The 13785-nt window shown below is 42.9% G+C and overlaps 1 protein-coding gene across 1 annotated transcript in view; it reads left to right on the plus strand.

Moving 5' to 3' along the window:
• Positions 1-5064: 5064 nt before the first annotated feature.
• Positions 5065-13785, plus strand: part of LYPD6B (LY6/PLAUR domain containing 6B) — a 10862-nt gene continuing 2141 nt past the window's right edge. Inside the window, exons 1-3 of the mRNA XM_015423062.1 lie at positions 5065-5204; positions 6355-6453; positions 8096-8226. Of these exons, the coding sequence (XP_015278548.1) occupies positions 5075-5204; positions 6355-6453; positions 8096-8226 (360 nt within the window). The 5' untranslated portion in view covers positions 5065-5074. The remainder of the gene's footprint in view (positions 5205-6354; positions 6454-8095; positions 8227-13785) is intronic.

The raw sequence follows: 13785 nt of genomic DNA on the forward strand, positions 1-13785 counted from the left end.
TGCCCATTTCTACACATTAAGCCACTACTGATTTTGATGGTTTGTAAATGCAGACTTATCAGGTGTGTTTTAAACAGTTAGCTGTCCTGGTGTGGCCCTTGTAAGGGAAGAAAGGTGGAGTACAACTCCTGTTAATAAATAAATAAAACATTAAAGGGGCAGGGCATTTGTCACCAGTACAGTTGGCAACTCAACATATCAGAGGCATGGCTGTTGCTTAGTGGCAGAGCATCTGCTTGGTATGTGGAAAGTTCCAAGGTCAATCTCTGGCACCTACAGAGAAAAGGATCCAGTACTGGGTGATGTGAAGGACCTCTTCCTGAGACCCTGGAAAGCCACTGCCAGTTCAGGTAGACAATACTAAGCTTGATGGACAAATGGTCTGATTCAGTACAGGGCAGCTTCCTGTATATGTGTTATCCTCCCCCCACTAGGAATATGGCAAGTACATCATATAGCAAAACTCAAGTCCTCTCCTTTGTAACCAGTAAGAGGCTGAGCCATACTGTGAGTGATGGGATGGAGGATGTACGTCACAGAGAGCAACAACATGGACAGGTTAATTGTGCAACTGAGCAGATTCCCTCTTCTTCTCCCATTCTCTCATTCTCTTCCACTGAAGTTTGTCTGTAGCTAGCCTTGTTCTGAAGGAATGACAAGTTTAACAAGTTAGCAGATGCCTTCTTACATCAAAGTGGAAATGTCTCTGTACTCATGTAGGCTGCTGATTCTTCTTATACTTGTGCTCACACACTGAGCATCTGCATTTTGGCATAGTATGAAATACTGAGGGTTGAGGGGTGTTGCATGCATCTTAAGCAAGAAAGTGCTGATTCCCAACTAGCTAGAGTAAAAATGATTTAAAAAGTGATTTGAGACTTGCTTATCTAAAAATCTATAAAAAGTTCAAAAGCAAGAAATTGCAAGTAGATAAATAGGTACCACTTCAGTGGGAAGGTAACAGCGTTCCGTGCGCCTTGGTGTTTAGTCATGCCAGACACATGACCAAAGAAACGTCTTCAGACAGCGCTGGCTCTTCGGCTTTGAAACGGAGATGAGCACCGCAACCCTAGAGTCGGATTCGGCTGGCTTTCGAGCAAGGGAAACCTTTACCTTTACCTTTTTATCTAATCTCATGCCATCTAGTGGTGACTCTGAAAAGTGGTTCTACATAGTCTGCTCAGTTGGCACGACATTCAGTAATGCCAGCAGTGGCTTGCATATAGCTTCAGGAGAAAGTGTGTGTGTTCGTTTGTGTACACTTTATCAATTTCAAATTATAGTACTGCTAACTTGAAGTATCAGGCCTATACAGGAATTATTTGAATGGTGTATTACTAGTTAAGAACTGTGATTTGTTGATGATGTTTGTTTTCACCAGAGCCCTGGTGGATATTGCTTTGGATTAAGCCCACCCTCTCGGGATGCCAGCCTCCAGGTGGAGCCTGAGGATCCCCTGGAATGACAGCACATTTCCAGACGACAGAGATCAGTTCCCCTGGAGAAAATGGATGCTTTGGAGAGTGGACCCTGTGGCATCGTACCCCACTGAGGGCCCCGTCCTCCCCAGACTCCACCCCCAAATCTCCAGGAGTTTCCCAGCCTGGATCTGGCAACCCTACGCCCCCACCTTGTGCCGGTGGCCATGGAGATCTGGCAACCCTACCACCCTCTGTTCCAAGCAGTGGTAACAATGCCCATGAGATATCTGGCTTTATCATTGTCTCTTAAATCCCACTCCCCATCTTGGTCAGTGACTTTTGGCAAAAACATTCATGGAGAAGTTGCTTTGAGTCACCAGAATAAGGAGGGGGCTATTAAACTTTTGGAGGGAAACAGGACACATGCTCAATGATTTTTATGTCTCCCCGTCAGTGCTTGAAGATCTGCATGTGGATTTCCAGAATCTAAAAGGCAGAGGGAAGGATTCATTGCATTGGTGGTGGTTGTGCTGGCTGAGCAGAGAGATGCAAACTAGGTGAGTAGATAAGTTTCCATTTGGAGTAGCTACCTTAGATGATGCACATGTTTGAAATTATAACTTTGTTGAATGCAAAAGACATGGGATTGACCAGGAATCTTAACTTTATAGATTCTCAGGGTCTCTTACTGGTTAATGAACTATACTAAGGATCCAGTGGAGCATTTCCATGGGATGGAAGGAGTGCAGACTCCCAGAACAGCATTTTGGGGGACATTTTGGGCTGCAGAAGGTGGGTGGGAGGTGAGAAAGTCACACATTGTAGGTGTCTGTTTATCTGTGGAAATGGTCTGGAGAATCTAAGCCACTATCATATGTGTTCGTCCCCACAGTTTCAGAATCTAATCCCTTCTTTCTGGAAGTGCCTAAAACATTTGGAGTAGAAAGGCCCCGTTCACACGGAGCATTTGCCAAGCTAAAGATACGGATGATAGGCGGATTTTCTGGGCGCGATCACACCGCAACAACTGGGAAGCGTAGTGCTTCCATGGCTAACCCGTGGCTTCCCGCCAAAGATGTGGAGTAAAAAACTAGTACTTACGATGTACTGGTTTCCGGAAAACACGGGGCAAGGGCGGGCGTCTGATTGTGTTTCCGCTGGAATCCCGTGGCATCCGGCGCCTGCCCACATCCCCTTGCCAACCAGATTTTTTTTACAAAAAATGCGCACAAACGATCATGCACATGCACAAACTTCAGTGAGACAAACAAAAAATCCCATTTGCCACAGAAGTGGCACGGCGCGATTGCCGGTGTGAACGTGCCGTGCTGCTCCTTTGCTGCGCTGCAGACTAGTTGTCTGATCGGCACCTAACGCCTAACCACGGGACTTCGACAGGACGTCTGATCGGGCTGCCGCGCGTTACTTTATTTCGGGGCAAACAGCCACGCTTCTCCCCGCATTTTCCGGCCCATGTGACCGGGGCCAAAGTTACCTTTTTTCCTAAATGGCTGGGTTTACATCTTGTACATCTTGTAGTTCATGTGTATGCTGACCCCACTACCCCAAAATATAATTTTGAACATAGTTGAATGGCTGTCCAAAAATCTCAACAGTTCAGTCAGCTTTTGAGAATCAGACCTCAGCTAAATTAGTTAAGTCTGAGTTTGCCATTTAGTATTATGCAAATAGAGATATTTAGTTAGCCATGTCAAGTGGTAATGTATTATGGTGAACATATAACTTCTCAGCAATTTGGTTGTTTGAAATGTCTTCCCAGGTGTGCAGAGAAATTTACCAAACCAGATTTGCATCAGATCAGAAATCTAGGGAACATAAAATAGTATAAATCTCACAACTTGCACTGCACTGCAAACAATCAGGTTCCAAGTACTTATCTGTTTCTGTGATAAGCTGTCACATCTCTGCCATAAATAGTAACAGCTCTGTGGGAAGCAGACAGAGAGGAGAACAGGGGGTTAACAAAGGCTCTGTCATCATGTCCTATATGTTGATATATTTCTCTACCAGTGCTTTCCAGTAGCTTAAAATTTCATTGCTAGAAGGGAAGATGTAGTTCTGAGAACAAATTGTGTGGTGCAACTCAGCATCACTGCCTAATCCAGTGTAGGGTAATACTATGACTGTACGGTCCCTGAAATCCACAGTCGCTTGCTCATCAACAAGCAGCCAGTGTTAAACTAATCTGCCAGTTATAAATGCTTATACAGTCTTGTACTGTTCAGCTTTATTTAAAAAGCACTTGGGATCCGATGTACAAATTGTATAAATCTGCACTCTGGTATGGATACATATGCCAGATCAAATTAACTTTCCCTTTGTATGCACAGTCAGTGAAGTGGAAGATAGGCAATTTTTTTAAAAAATGAATAAAAACTATGTGTGAGGCCGTGATTTAATTTAATTTAGTGACTCTGAGCAGGAAACTAGAATATGACAGTCAGTGTAGATTAACTCAGGATAAAAGGAGATTCTCTTGTTTGTGTACTTTAGAACACCACTAGAATGATAACTTTACAAGAATTGCAGACAAACAGTGCTATCGTAAGCAGAGTTACATCCTTATATATCAGGGTCTTAGTGGCCTCGATGGGACTGAAAGATGAAATATATTTTTTTTGTAAATAAGTAAATAAATCCAATGGACTTAAAAGGGTATTGATTTGCTTAGGGTTTTATTGATAATCGTTAAATATAAACGTCAACCAAATGAGGATGAGAAAGTCAAAGTTTGTGTTCCTGTCCCCTCCCAACAATGGTTTAGTTTTACCCAGGAAGTTCGACATGCAAGTTTGTTTGTTTATAGACTTATACTCTGCCCCTCCCCTGGGTAACAGGGCTCAGGGTGCCTCACAGCATTCAATAAAACAATGTGTAACTAGAGATAAAACTTAACAAAACATAAATTAACATTCTGACTCAGGCGTCAGAATAGAACATGATTATTTGGCTCCCGACAACCAACACTCCAAACTGCTGTCAAAGAACAGGCGGCACTGTTAATAGGTGGTAGAAAACTGGCCTTGACCATCCTCAACAGAAAGCCTGGCAGAACAACTCTGCCTTACAGCCCCTATGGAATCTAGAAAGAGCCTGCAGGGCCCAGATGTTATCTGGCAGAGAGTTCCACCAGGCAGGTGCCACAATCAAAAAAGCTCTTGCCCTTATTGAGGACAGTCAAGCCAGGCACCACCAGCAGACCATGTGATGAAGCATGAAGTGTTCTTGGGGGGACATATAGGGAGAGGTGGTCCTATAGGCATGAAGGTCCCAGACTGTTTAGGGCTTTAAAGGTGAGAACCATCACCTTGAACTTCACTCAGAAACCAATGGGCAACCAGTGCAAGGTCCCTCTCGGCCCTCTCCGGCCTGACCTAACCCTCATTCTTGTAGATGGACTTTCACTTTAATGTGCAGTGACCATGCCATACTGTACATAACAACTAGGCCAGTAGAAGGCAGTAGCTGCTTAGTTTTGTAGAGCCAACGTCTTGCTAATTTACATACTATTATCACCGTCACCAACAGTGCTAGCAATGAGTGTTGCATTGTGAAGTTTATGCCACACACAACCACTTCCCCAGTTCTCTATGCTTCTTTTACCTTTTCAGGTGAAAGAGCGTTAAGCTTTGATGTGGAGTAGCAGCATGCCTTTACTCTGTCACATGTTGGCTGTAGCTTTGATTCAGATCTTCATCATCTCAGGCCACTGGATCTTAGCCAAGAACATCAACTTCTATAATGTGAGACTTCCAGTAGACCGTGAGTAGCCTGTTACAGTTCTATTAGGTGTATCAGTAAAATAAGTTTCACTACTACTGCTACTTCTACTACTATTATATAAATCTATATTATGCTATAAATATCAAAAAGTCATACTATAAAAATTTCACGTACAGTCATACAATTTGAAGTCCTTCGGAACTTTTCTATTTTAAGTCTTTTTTTAAAAAAGGAACTGAATAGCCAAACATTAATTTGAATGTCTTCAAGGGTGGCTAATTAATAGGCAGAACATTTGATTAATGGTCTAAAATGTGTACCTGCATGTTCATCTGATTAAGTTACCACGTCATCTTATTGCTCTTCCTTTGTGTCTTGTTGTGCACTCATTAAGTAGACATTTTTGCATCAGTAACTGAGCGCGCTGTGATTTCTTTAGTTGTCTCCCTGTTGTTTGGGTGTGGTGCCCTGTGACACAAGGGGTAAATGTGCTTTGCACCGAAGACATAGCTGCACAGATGAACTGTGGATTAGTGTTGATCAGAGACATTTGTAATGGGCAGCAGCCCTTCTTAATCTGTACTGGTAACCAATGTTCCCTCTAAACTGTGGAGTCTCATGAGCAAAAATTCTACCTTGTGAGCTACTGGCATTAAAGTTGTGAGCGAGAGATTTGGCTCCTGCATAAATTTGTTTGCTCTGGAGCCGTCCTTGCTGAGCTGAGACAAAAATGTGTGAGCCGGAGGCTAAAAAACTATGAGCTAGCTCACACTAATTCAGCTTAGAGGGAACACTGCTGGTAACATTAGTTTAGTGCTGGCATTCTGAAGATTATGTACTGGGTTAATGAGAGGAAAGCTTCCTACATCACCTTGCTGTGATGCATTTTCCACAAAGGACTGAGCAAGTACTGCCCTTATTTGCTGCCCCATATTCAAATGATGCTTGCATCTGGTTGGATCTGATAGGTAGCCTGCTCTCTGAGGTCAAAACATTTCAAGCTACTTTCCCAATTATTAATGGTCAAAAAATTACATGACACTGAATAAAGTTTACAACCACTGTTTTTTCTACATCACAGGGCCTAATAGAGGGGGAGGAGGGAGGAAAACTGATGTCATAATAAACAGGTATTTGAGAGATTGAAACAATTTTTTTTCTCTTCCCCCCCCCCCCCCAAATTGTAAAGCTTCTCCATTTCCAAGCAGCTTCAAGTGTTTCACTTGTGATAATGTTGTGGACAACTACAACTGTAACAGATGGGCTGAAGATAAATGGTGTCCTCGGAGTAAGTGCACGGGGAACAGGGAGACACTGCAAAGCATTTGGCTTGGCCTTTCCTACTAACTCCACCATATTGAAGATCTCGTAATAAGATTAACATTCCAATGCACTTGTAACTTTAGGATGTGCAGCTATTTTCCTGGAATTATTTGTGGGAACGCATTGTATGTGAGATGAATGGTACAAGAAGCAGCCCGACTGTATTTTTTAGACATATTGCAGTGTTCAGCATAAATGACTTCCAGTGCTGACTCTAGCATCCTTTATATGTTAGAGCAGTGCTTATCAATGACTTCAAACCTGTCACTGTTACCACTTTTGAAGGACCTGCTCCACACAGGCTGGGCTAACAGCCTGAGACTTTCCTACTTCACTGGCACTCTGCATCTGAGTAGGGCGATGATTACATGGAATGGGTCCACATGATTGGCTCTCCTTATGTGAAACTGAGCCCTTAAATATGGCAGCACTGCAATATGAAGCCACAGATCTTGTCACTATAACATGCAAAGGGCATTTCTCTCCCTCCCTCCCTCCTTCCTTCCTTGGAGGAAAAGTGAGATTGAAATTTCCAAGATTAAAATTAACAAGGGTGAGTTAGGAAGGTACATGTTCACTGTGGACTCTTGTGCTTCCCAGCCACAGATGTGCCCTGCTTACTACGTTCATTGAGATGTAGATAGTGTTATCTGTCATATTGGGAAAAAACAGCACTGAACAGGATAACAAGGAATATATTAATATGCTAACATTCCACAGGCAGGGAAAAACAGGATAAGGAAATGTACATCTCAGTTTTCCTCCCTGGAACTGAACAGAAAATGAGAAATGCAGTTTCAGATGTCCCTGAAGGACAAACATCTGCTTTGCATGCAGGTGATCCCTGGTTTGCTTCTCTATATCTCCAGTTAAAAGAATCAGCAGGCAACGTGAAAGACCTCTACCTGAGATGCTGGAGAGCCACTGCCAGTCTGAGTAGTGACCTTGCTGGATCAAAGGTCTGACCTCAGTTTAAGGCAGCTTTATGTGTTCGTCCAAGCTGAAAATCTGCATTTGTATATGACCGCAGGGCAAGAGAAGAGAATGCATTATTTATGTATAACTGCAGATCAGGTGCTCAAGGCGTGAGTGGAAATTTAATGTTGATGGGTCATGACAGGGGATAGTAGAAAATGGAAGCAGAAACAGATGTGCTGCCTCCTAAATCTTTGGTCTTCTGTCGTATCTACAAACTGCTTGTTGGTTGTGAATAAGCACAGTAACTTTTTTGGCTGAGTATCAGAGACCTCACACTGATCTGGATAGCCCAGACTAGGAAGTCCAGGGTTATGAAGCAGAGGCAGGCAGTGACAGACCACCTCTAATCATCTCTTGCATTGAAAACCCCATGGGATCACCATAAATTGGCTGCAACTTGATGGCAAAAAAAATAAAATTAGATGTCTGGCATACACACGAAAAGATGACATATAGTACCAGGTCTATTTGTTTCATCATCTTTACTTTTTCAGGGTGACCTTGAGGACTTTTGTGCTTGTAGATGAATGTATTATTATTATTCCAGTTTTGCCCGTGCTTTTAGAGTGCAAGCCTGATATCTCACTGAAGCAACCTTGATTTTGATTTTAATGTTGTTTCTTCATTAGACACACAGTATTGTCTGACTGTTCATCACTTCACCAGCCATGGAATGAGTGCCTCTGTCACCAAAAAATGTGCTACTAAGGAAGAATGCCATTTTGTTGGCTGTCGCCGTCACAGGGAAACTGGTCATATGGTGAGTGGGACTCTTTGCTTTATGGGAAAACTCTTTGGCCTTTCTCCAAGAGTGGACAGAGGCAGTACCTTTAAAAAGGCAACACTGAACTTTCTGAAAAATGGTGACCTGGCAGAAATTTTTCTCTGTGCCTACTTTTCTCTTAATACCTTCTCACTAGTAGTCATGTTGTGTGTATGCATTAAACTCCAGTGTCCTAAGAGACCTGCTTAAGTTGGAAGCCTCTTTAGCCCAGAGGAAAATAGTAGGGTGGGTAGGATATAGGCCACTAGGACCACCATCAAGATACATATGTAGAGTTACTCCAGTCTAAGTCTACTAAAGTTCATGCATAGGATAGCACTGTAAATTGAACCAGTCTTCCACTGGGATTTTCTCAATACATTTAGGATATAAGCTGGATCACCTGTCAAGTGTGATGTCAGGTTAAAGATAACTCAATGACTGAACAAACATACAATTTGATGTACCTTGCTTTAGATTTGCTGCAGTCTCAAATGCAGCCTGAACTCCAAGCAAGCTGTGTAATTGCCTGCAAGTGTTTGGGTATACAGTTAAATTTCCAGAGAATCCTAGCTTGGTTTCTTTCTTTTTTTAAAAAAGGAAGCTTCTAGTCCTTATGCATTTACTTGAAAGGAAGATGATCCAGAATGACCCTTTAAAAAGAGGTTATAAAAGTAGATGACCCCAAATTCAAAATGACCCACCCTAAAAAAAGGTAGCAGGATAACCAAAGTTATTTATTACATAGTAATGAATATAAAATAAACAATATAAATGACAGGAAAATGTTTATTCACTTTTTACATCTCTATGCATTGTAACAGTTCACAAGTATTGGATCATGGTATTTCAAATGTAAAAAGGCAAGAGTCTGGCTCCCCCCCCCCCAGATGAACTACTAGACAAATACAGATTACTATACAAATTTACCAACTGGCAGTGCAGTCCTAAATAGTATTACATCCTTTTAAATCCACTAAAATCTATGGGTTTAGGAATGCACTTTCATTCCACCCTCCTCCCCCATTTACAATGCTTTCTGTAGGTGAAAAGTCACACTTTTCTAACAGAAGGTATTGTATCTGCCATCCATAGGGGATATTTAAAATTCACCACTTGCCTTATCCTTCCCTATCTAAAATGGCTGCAAGCCCATAAAAGCTATTGTTTGCATTAGTGCAGTCATATTCCCAGTTCATAGGATTTTCTCCTATTCTCTGTAGGTTTTAAGTCTTATGGAATGTGACTCTAAGCATGTGTGTGTACAAAGAATAAATGCACAGGTGTGTTCTGGCAGTGTGCTTTCTGGATACAAATTACAATCACATACCATCATACAACAGTTCCAAATTTTCCATTTGAAAAACCCGGATGTAAGCAAACATTTAGTCCTTGTAACTAATGCTAGCATTGGAGTTGCTGCCAAAGGAGCTGTTGTTACATTTAGTTGATCAATGAGTTATATAATGAATTAGCAATACCTTCTATAGCTGAGTTACATCCTTCTAAGTCAATGCACTTAGAAGGGTGTAGCGCAGCTTAGGATGGTACAATAAAACCTTCTGAGCCATTAGAGTAGTGTCCTTGAAACGGAAATGTATTGGGAAGCAAATGTTTAGCTCAACAATCTTTTTATATAAAGTACATCACAGACACTCTTTTAGAGGCACCCCCTCTTATCTCTTGCACTAAGAGGAAATGTCTCTCCATTGCATTACAGAGAACATGTAGGTTCTGTCTGCAGCCCCTACCCTGCTGTGTAACAATCAGATGTAAGTTGCAGATTCTCCACAGTGCCCATGTGCAGGGTGTCTGATTCAGATCTGGACCACAACCTGCATGGAGAATGTAATGATTCCTTGTTTCTCTCTGTGTGTGTCTCTTTAAAAGTTTGGTTGCATGGCTGTGGTAGACAGACTAGAGTGGTTGAAAGAGGCAAGTGTGGTATGATTGGTGGTTGACAGAGAGGGGGAGGGGCTTTGGAAGTGAATCTGGTTGGATGAGTATGTGAGTCAGTCAGTAGTTTCAGTTAGAGGTTGACAGTTGATGTTCAGTTAGTTAGTTAGACAAGCAGTTCTGTGTTGAAGCAGTTATAAACTTACAGCTGCGGTTGTTCAGTGAGACAGAGAGAGAAAGCTGAAAGTTGAATGTATAGGAAACAGTAAAGTAAAGTTTAAGTAACCAACAGTTAAAGGAAAGACTGAGGGTCATAACAAATGGGAGAGAAACAGTGAACACATATGGCATTGAGATAAACAAGTGTTACAAAGTTACATGAAAAGATCCCTGTCACTGAGGGAGAAGATTGTGTGTGATACCAAAGCAATTGTCCATCATTTACACATTACAAATAGAAGGGGAAGTAGTGGAAGTAGTGACAGACTTCACGTTCCTGGGATCCCAGATCACCACAGACTGTGACAGCAGTCATGAAATTAAAAGACACCTGCTCCTTGGGAGGAAAGCGATGGCGAACCTAAACAGCATGATAAAAAGTAGAGACATCACCCTGCCAACAAAAGTCCGCATGGTCAAAGCAATGGTATTCCCAGTAGTCATGTATGGCTGCGAGAGTTGGACTATAAGGAAGGCCGAGCGCCGAAGAATAGATTCTTTTGAACTATGGTGCTGGAGAAGACTCTTGAGAGTCCCTTGGACTGCAAGAAGAACAAATCAGTCAATCCTAAAAGAAATCAACCCTGACTGTTCCCTGGAAGGCCAGATAATGAAGCTGAAGCTCAAATACTTTGGCCACCAAATGAAAAGGGAGCACTCACTGGAGAAGACCCTGATGCTGGGAACGATTGAAGGTCAAAGAAGACGGGGGCGGCAAAGGATGAGATGGTTAGACAGTGTCATAGATGCAACGAACATGAAGTTGAGCAAACTTCAGAGGACAGCGGAAGACAGGAAGGCCTGGCGGGAGCTGGTCCATGGGGTCGCAAAGAGTCAGACTCGACTGTGCAACTGAACAACAAGAAGTTACATTGTACCACCCTCTTATTTAGTATTTGTTTCAATAAATCCTCTTTTATCAAAGTTTATACCAGCTCTAAATGACATACTTCCCAGGACCACATAGTTCCTCATGAGCCCTGAACTCGGTCTACCAAACCAGTATGCAAAAGTAAAAGCATAAAGGTTTGGAAATCCTTAAAATTTCCTGGTGGCAGCAGATTCTACCCAGTTAAACAAAATACAGAACACTTTTAAAGTGAAACTAGTCCTCCCCAATAAGGAGGACATCACAGAGAAAGGACTTCAGCTCCCTTCCATGCCATTTTTTTGACCTGAAATGGTCCCAGGGGGTGCTGTTCAGCTTTTTGGGTAAACCCCTATGTTCCCTTGAATACACATGGATTTCACCAGTGTGCCAAATTGGGGTCCTCTGGGTCCACTTCAGGTTGGAAAAACAATGCCAGGGCACAGGCTGAAGCTCCTTCTCCAGGCATGCTGTGGCCGGATGTGAATCAGACATCCTGCACATGATTGTGAGGAGAACTGGTGTGACGGACTGCACTTAAAAACCAGGTTCCTAGTGTAGCAGAATCAGAGATATGGGAGGTGAAGGGTTAACACTCCACTGGAATGGAGAACTTGAGGGATGGGCTGCTCTTTTTCTCTGATTGGTCAGCGTCAGCTGAGAAAAACTATATGATCAGCCAAGTGCTGAAGAGAGTTTAGGTCAGTTTGGTTCATTCCATTCCGGAGGTTCTGTCAGTTAGAACCACTCTGAAGGCAGTCAGTTGGTTTCTGACAGAGTTTGGAGTCAGTGAGTCTGACAGGAAAAGTCAGACAGGTTCACCTTAGAGTGAAGGAAAAAGACTTGGTTGCCTTAACTGTAGTATTCCTATCCTCAAGTAGAATTCAGTAACAGAATTCAGAAACTAAGTGTCAGCCTAAGTTGAAGTACACTTTACACAAATGCCAGAACATGGATGGTGATTTGGCGAGACTGATTGGGTAGTGTGCTGAAACTCCCTTTCAAGCCAAAAGGAACAGGGAGTGGAGAAGAAGATTGATTCCTGCCCAGGTTCTCTGGGGGTTTGGCTCTGAGGAGAACCCTGGGTCTGATGTGAAGGGAAAACGGTTTTAGACAACTCAAAAGACAGAAATAAATTGTAGTTTCAAGAAAGGAACGAGAAAGAGGAAGAAGAATTGGATATATACTCTGCCCTTTACTCAGAGTCTCAGAGCAGTTTACAATCTCCTTCCCTTCCTCTCCCCACTACACACACCCTGTGAGGTAGGTGGGACTGAGAGAGCTCTAAGAGAACTGCTGTTGAGAGAACTGCTCTGAGAGAACTGTGACTGACCCAGGTTCACCCAGCTGGCTGCAAGTGGAAGAGTGGGAAATCAAACTCGGTTCTCCCAGATTAGAAGAAGAGAAGAGAAGAGATTGGATTTATACCCCACCCTTCACTACCCAAAGGTGTCTCAGAGTGGCTTACAAACTCCTTTCCCTTTCCCTTCCCACAACAGTCACCCTGTGAGGTAGGCGGGGCTGAGAGATCTCTGACAGAAACTGCTCTTTTTCAAGAACAGCTGTGCCAGAATTATGGCTTGTGCAAGTGGAGGAGTGGGGAATCAAACCCGGTTCTCCCAAATTAGAGTCCGCCACTCTTAACAACTACACCAATCTGGCTTTCAAAGAAAGGCGCTCAAAAGAAAGAGACCCACTTCAGGGAAACTGCACCATCATAGAAAACTGTCTGAAGAAACATCGTTGCTGTAACTAGAACTAAGTAAAACATCACCATCAAGAGCCTAGAATATATGCAAACAAGCTTAAAGATTACCATTTTGCCTGTTAAAAGAAATGTACTTTGAAATACCAACAAATTTTACCTAAGTTTTTCCAACCCCTGATCTCATCTATTCATCCCATCTGTTAAATAAACTTAAGATTTCTGTTTGAATGTTATTTGGACTGAAGTGCCATTTCAAAGAGGGCTCCTGTTTTCCCCATTAAGTTTCTGGGCTGGGCTAAAAGCCAAATTATATTCTGTGTGACAGGGTGGGACAGACAGACTATCAAAACACAAATATTAACACACTAGGAATAAGGTCCGTTGTGGAAATAAATACAACTACAACGAGCTCTAGAAAGAGGCTCTGAGAGAGGGCCAAGGCCTTGGGCACTCAGCATCAATGTGCTGTGGCGACCTCAGCAGGGTATAATGACACAGAGTCCACCATTTTCTCTAGAGGAACTGATCTCTGCTACCTGAAGAGCAGTTGTAATTTTGAGTGATCTCCAGCCCTCACCTGGAGATTGGCAACAATTGTTACCCAGGAGGAAATGGCTGGTCTGGAGGGTGGAGTCTAACCATCCCTCAAATCTCCATGAATTTCCCAACCTGGAGTTGGCAACTCCCAGCCAAGCATCACCCTGCCATTATCTGCCCCTCTGATTTCAGCCTTGCATCTCCTCCCCCCTCCCTCCTGGAGATCAGTTGTAATTCTGAGTGATTTTCACCCCTTTCCTGAGATTGGGAACAGTGTTTCCCCAGAAGAGAATGGCTGGTTGGGAGGGTGGAGTCTATGGCATTGTAC

The sequence above is a fragment of the Gekko japonicus genome, unplaced genomic scaffold (genome assembly GCF_001447785.1).
Source record: "Gekko japonicus isolate JY-2015 unplaced genomic scaffold, Gekko_japonicus_V1.1 scaffold334, whole genome shotgun sequence".
NCBI classification, from domain to species: domain Eukaryota; kingdom Metazoa; phylum Chordata; class Lepidosauria; order Squamata; family Gekkonidae; genus Gekko; species Gekko japonicus.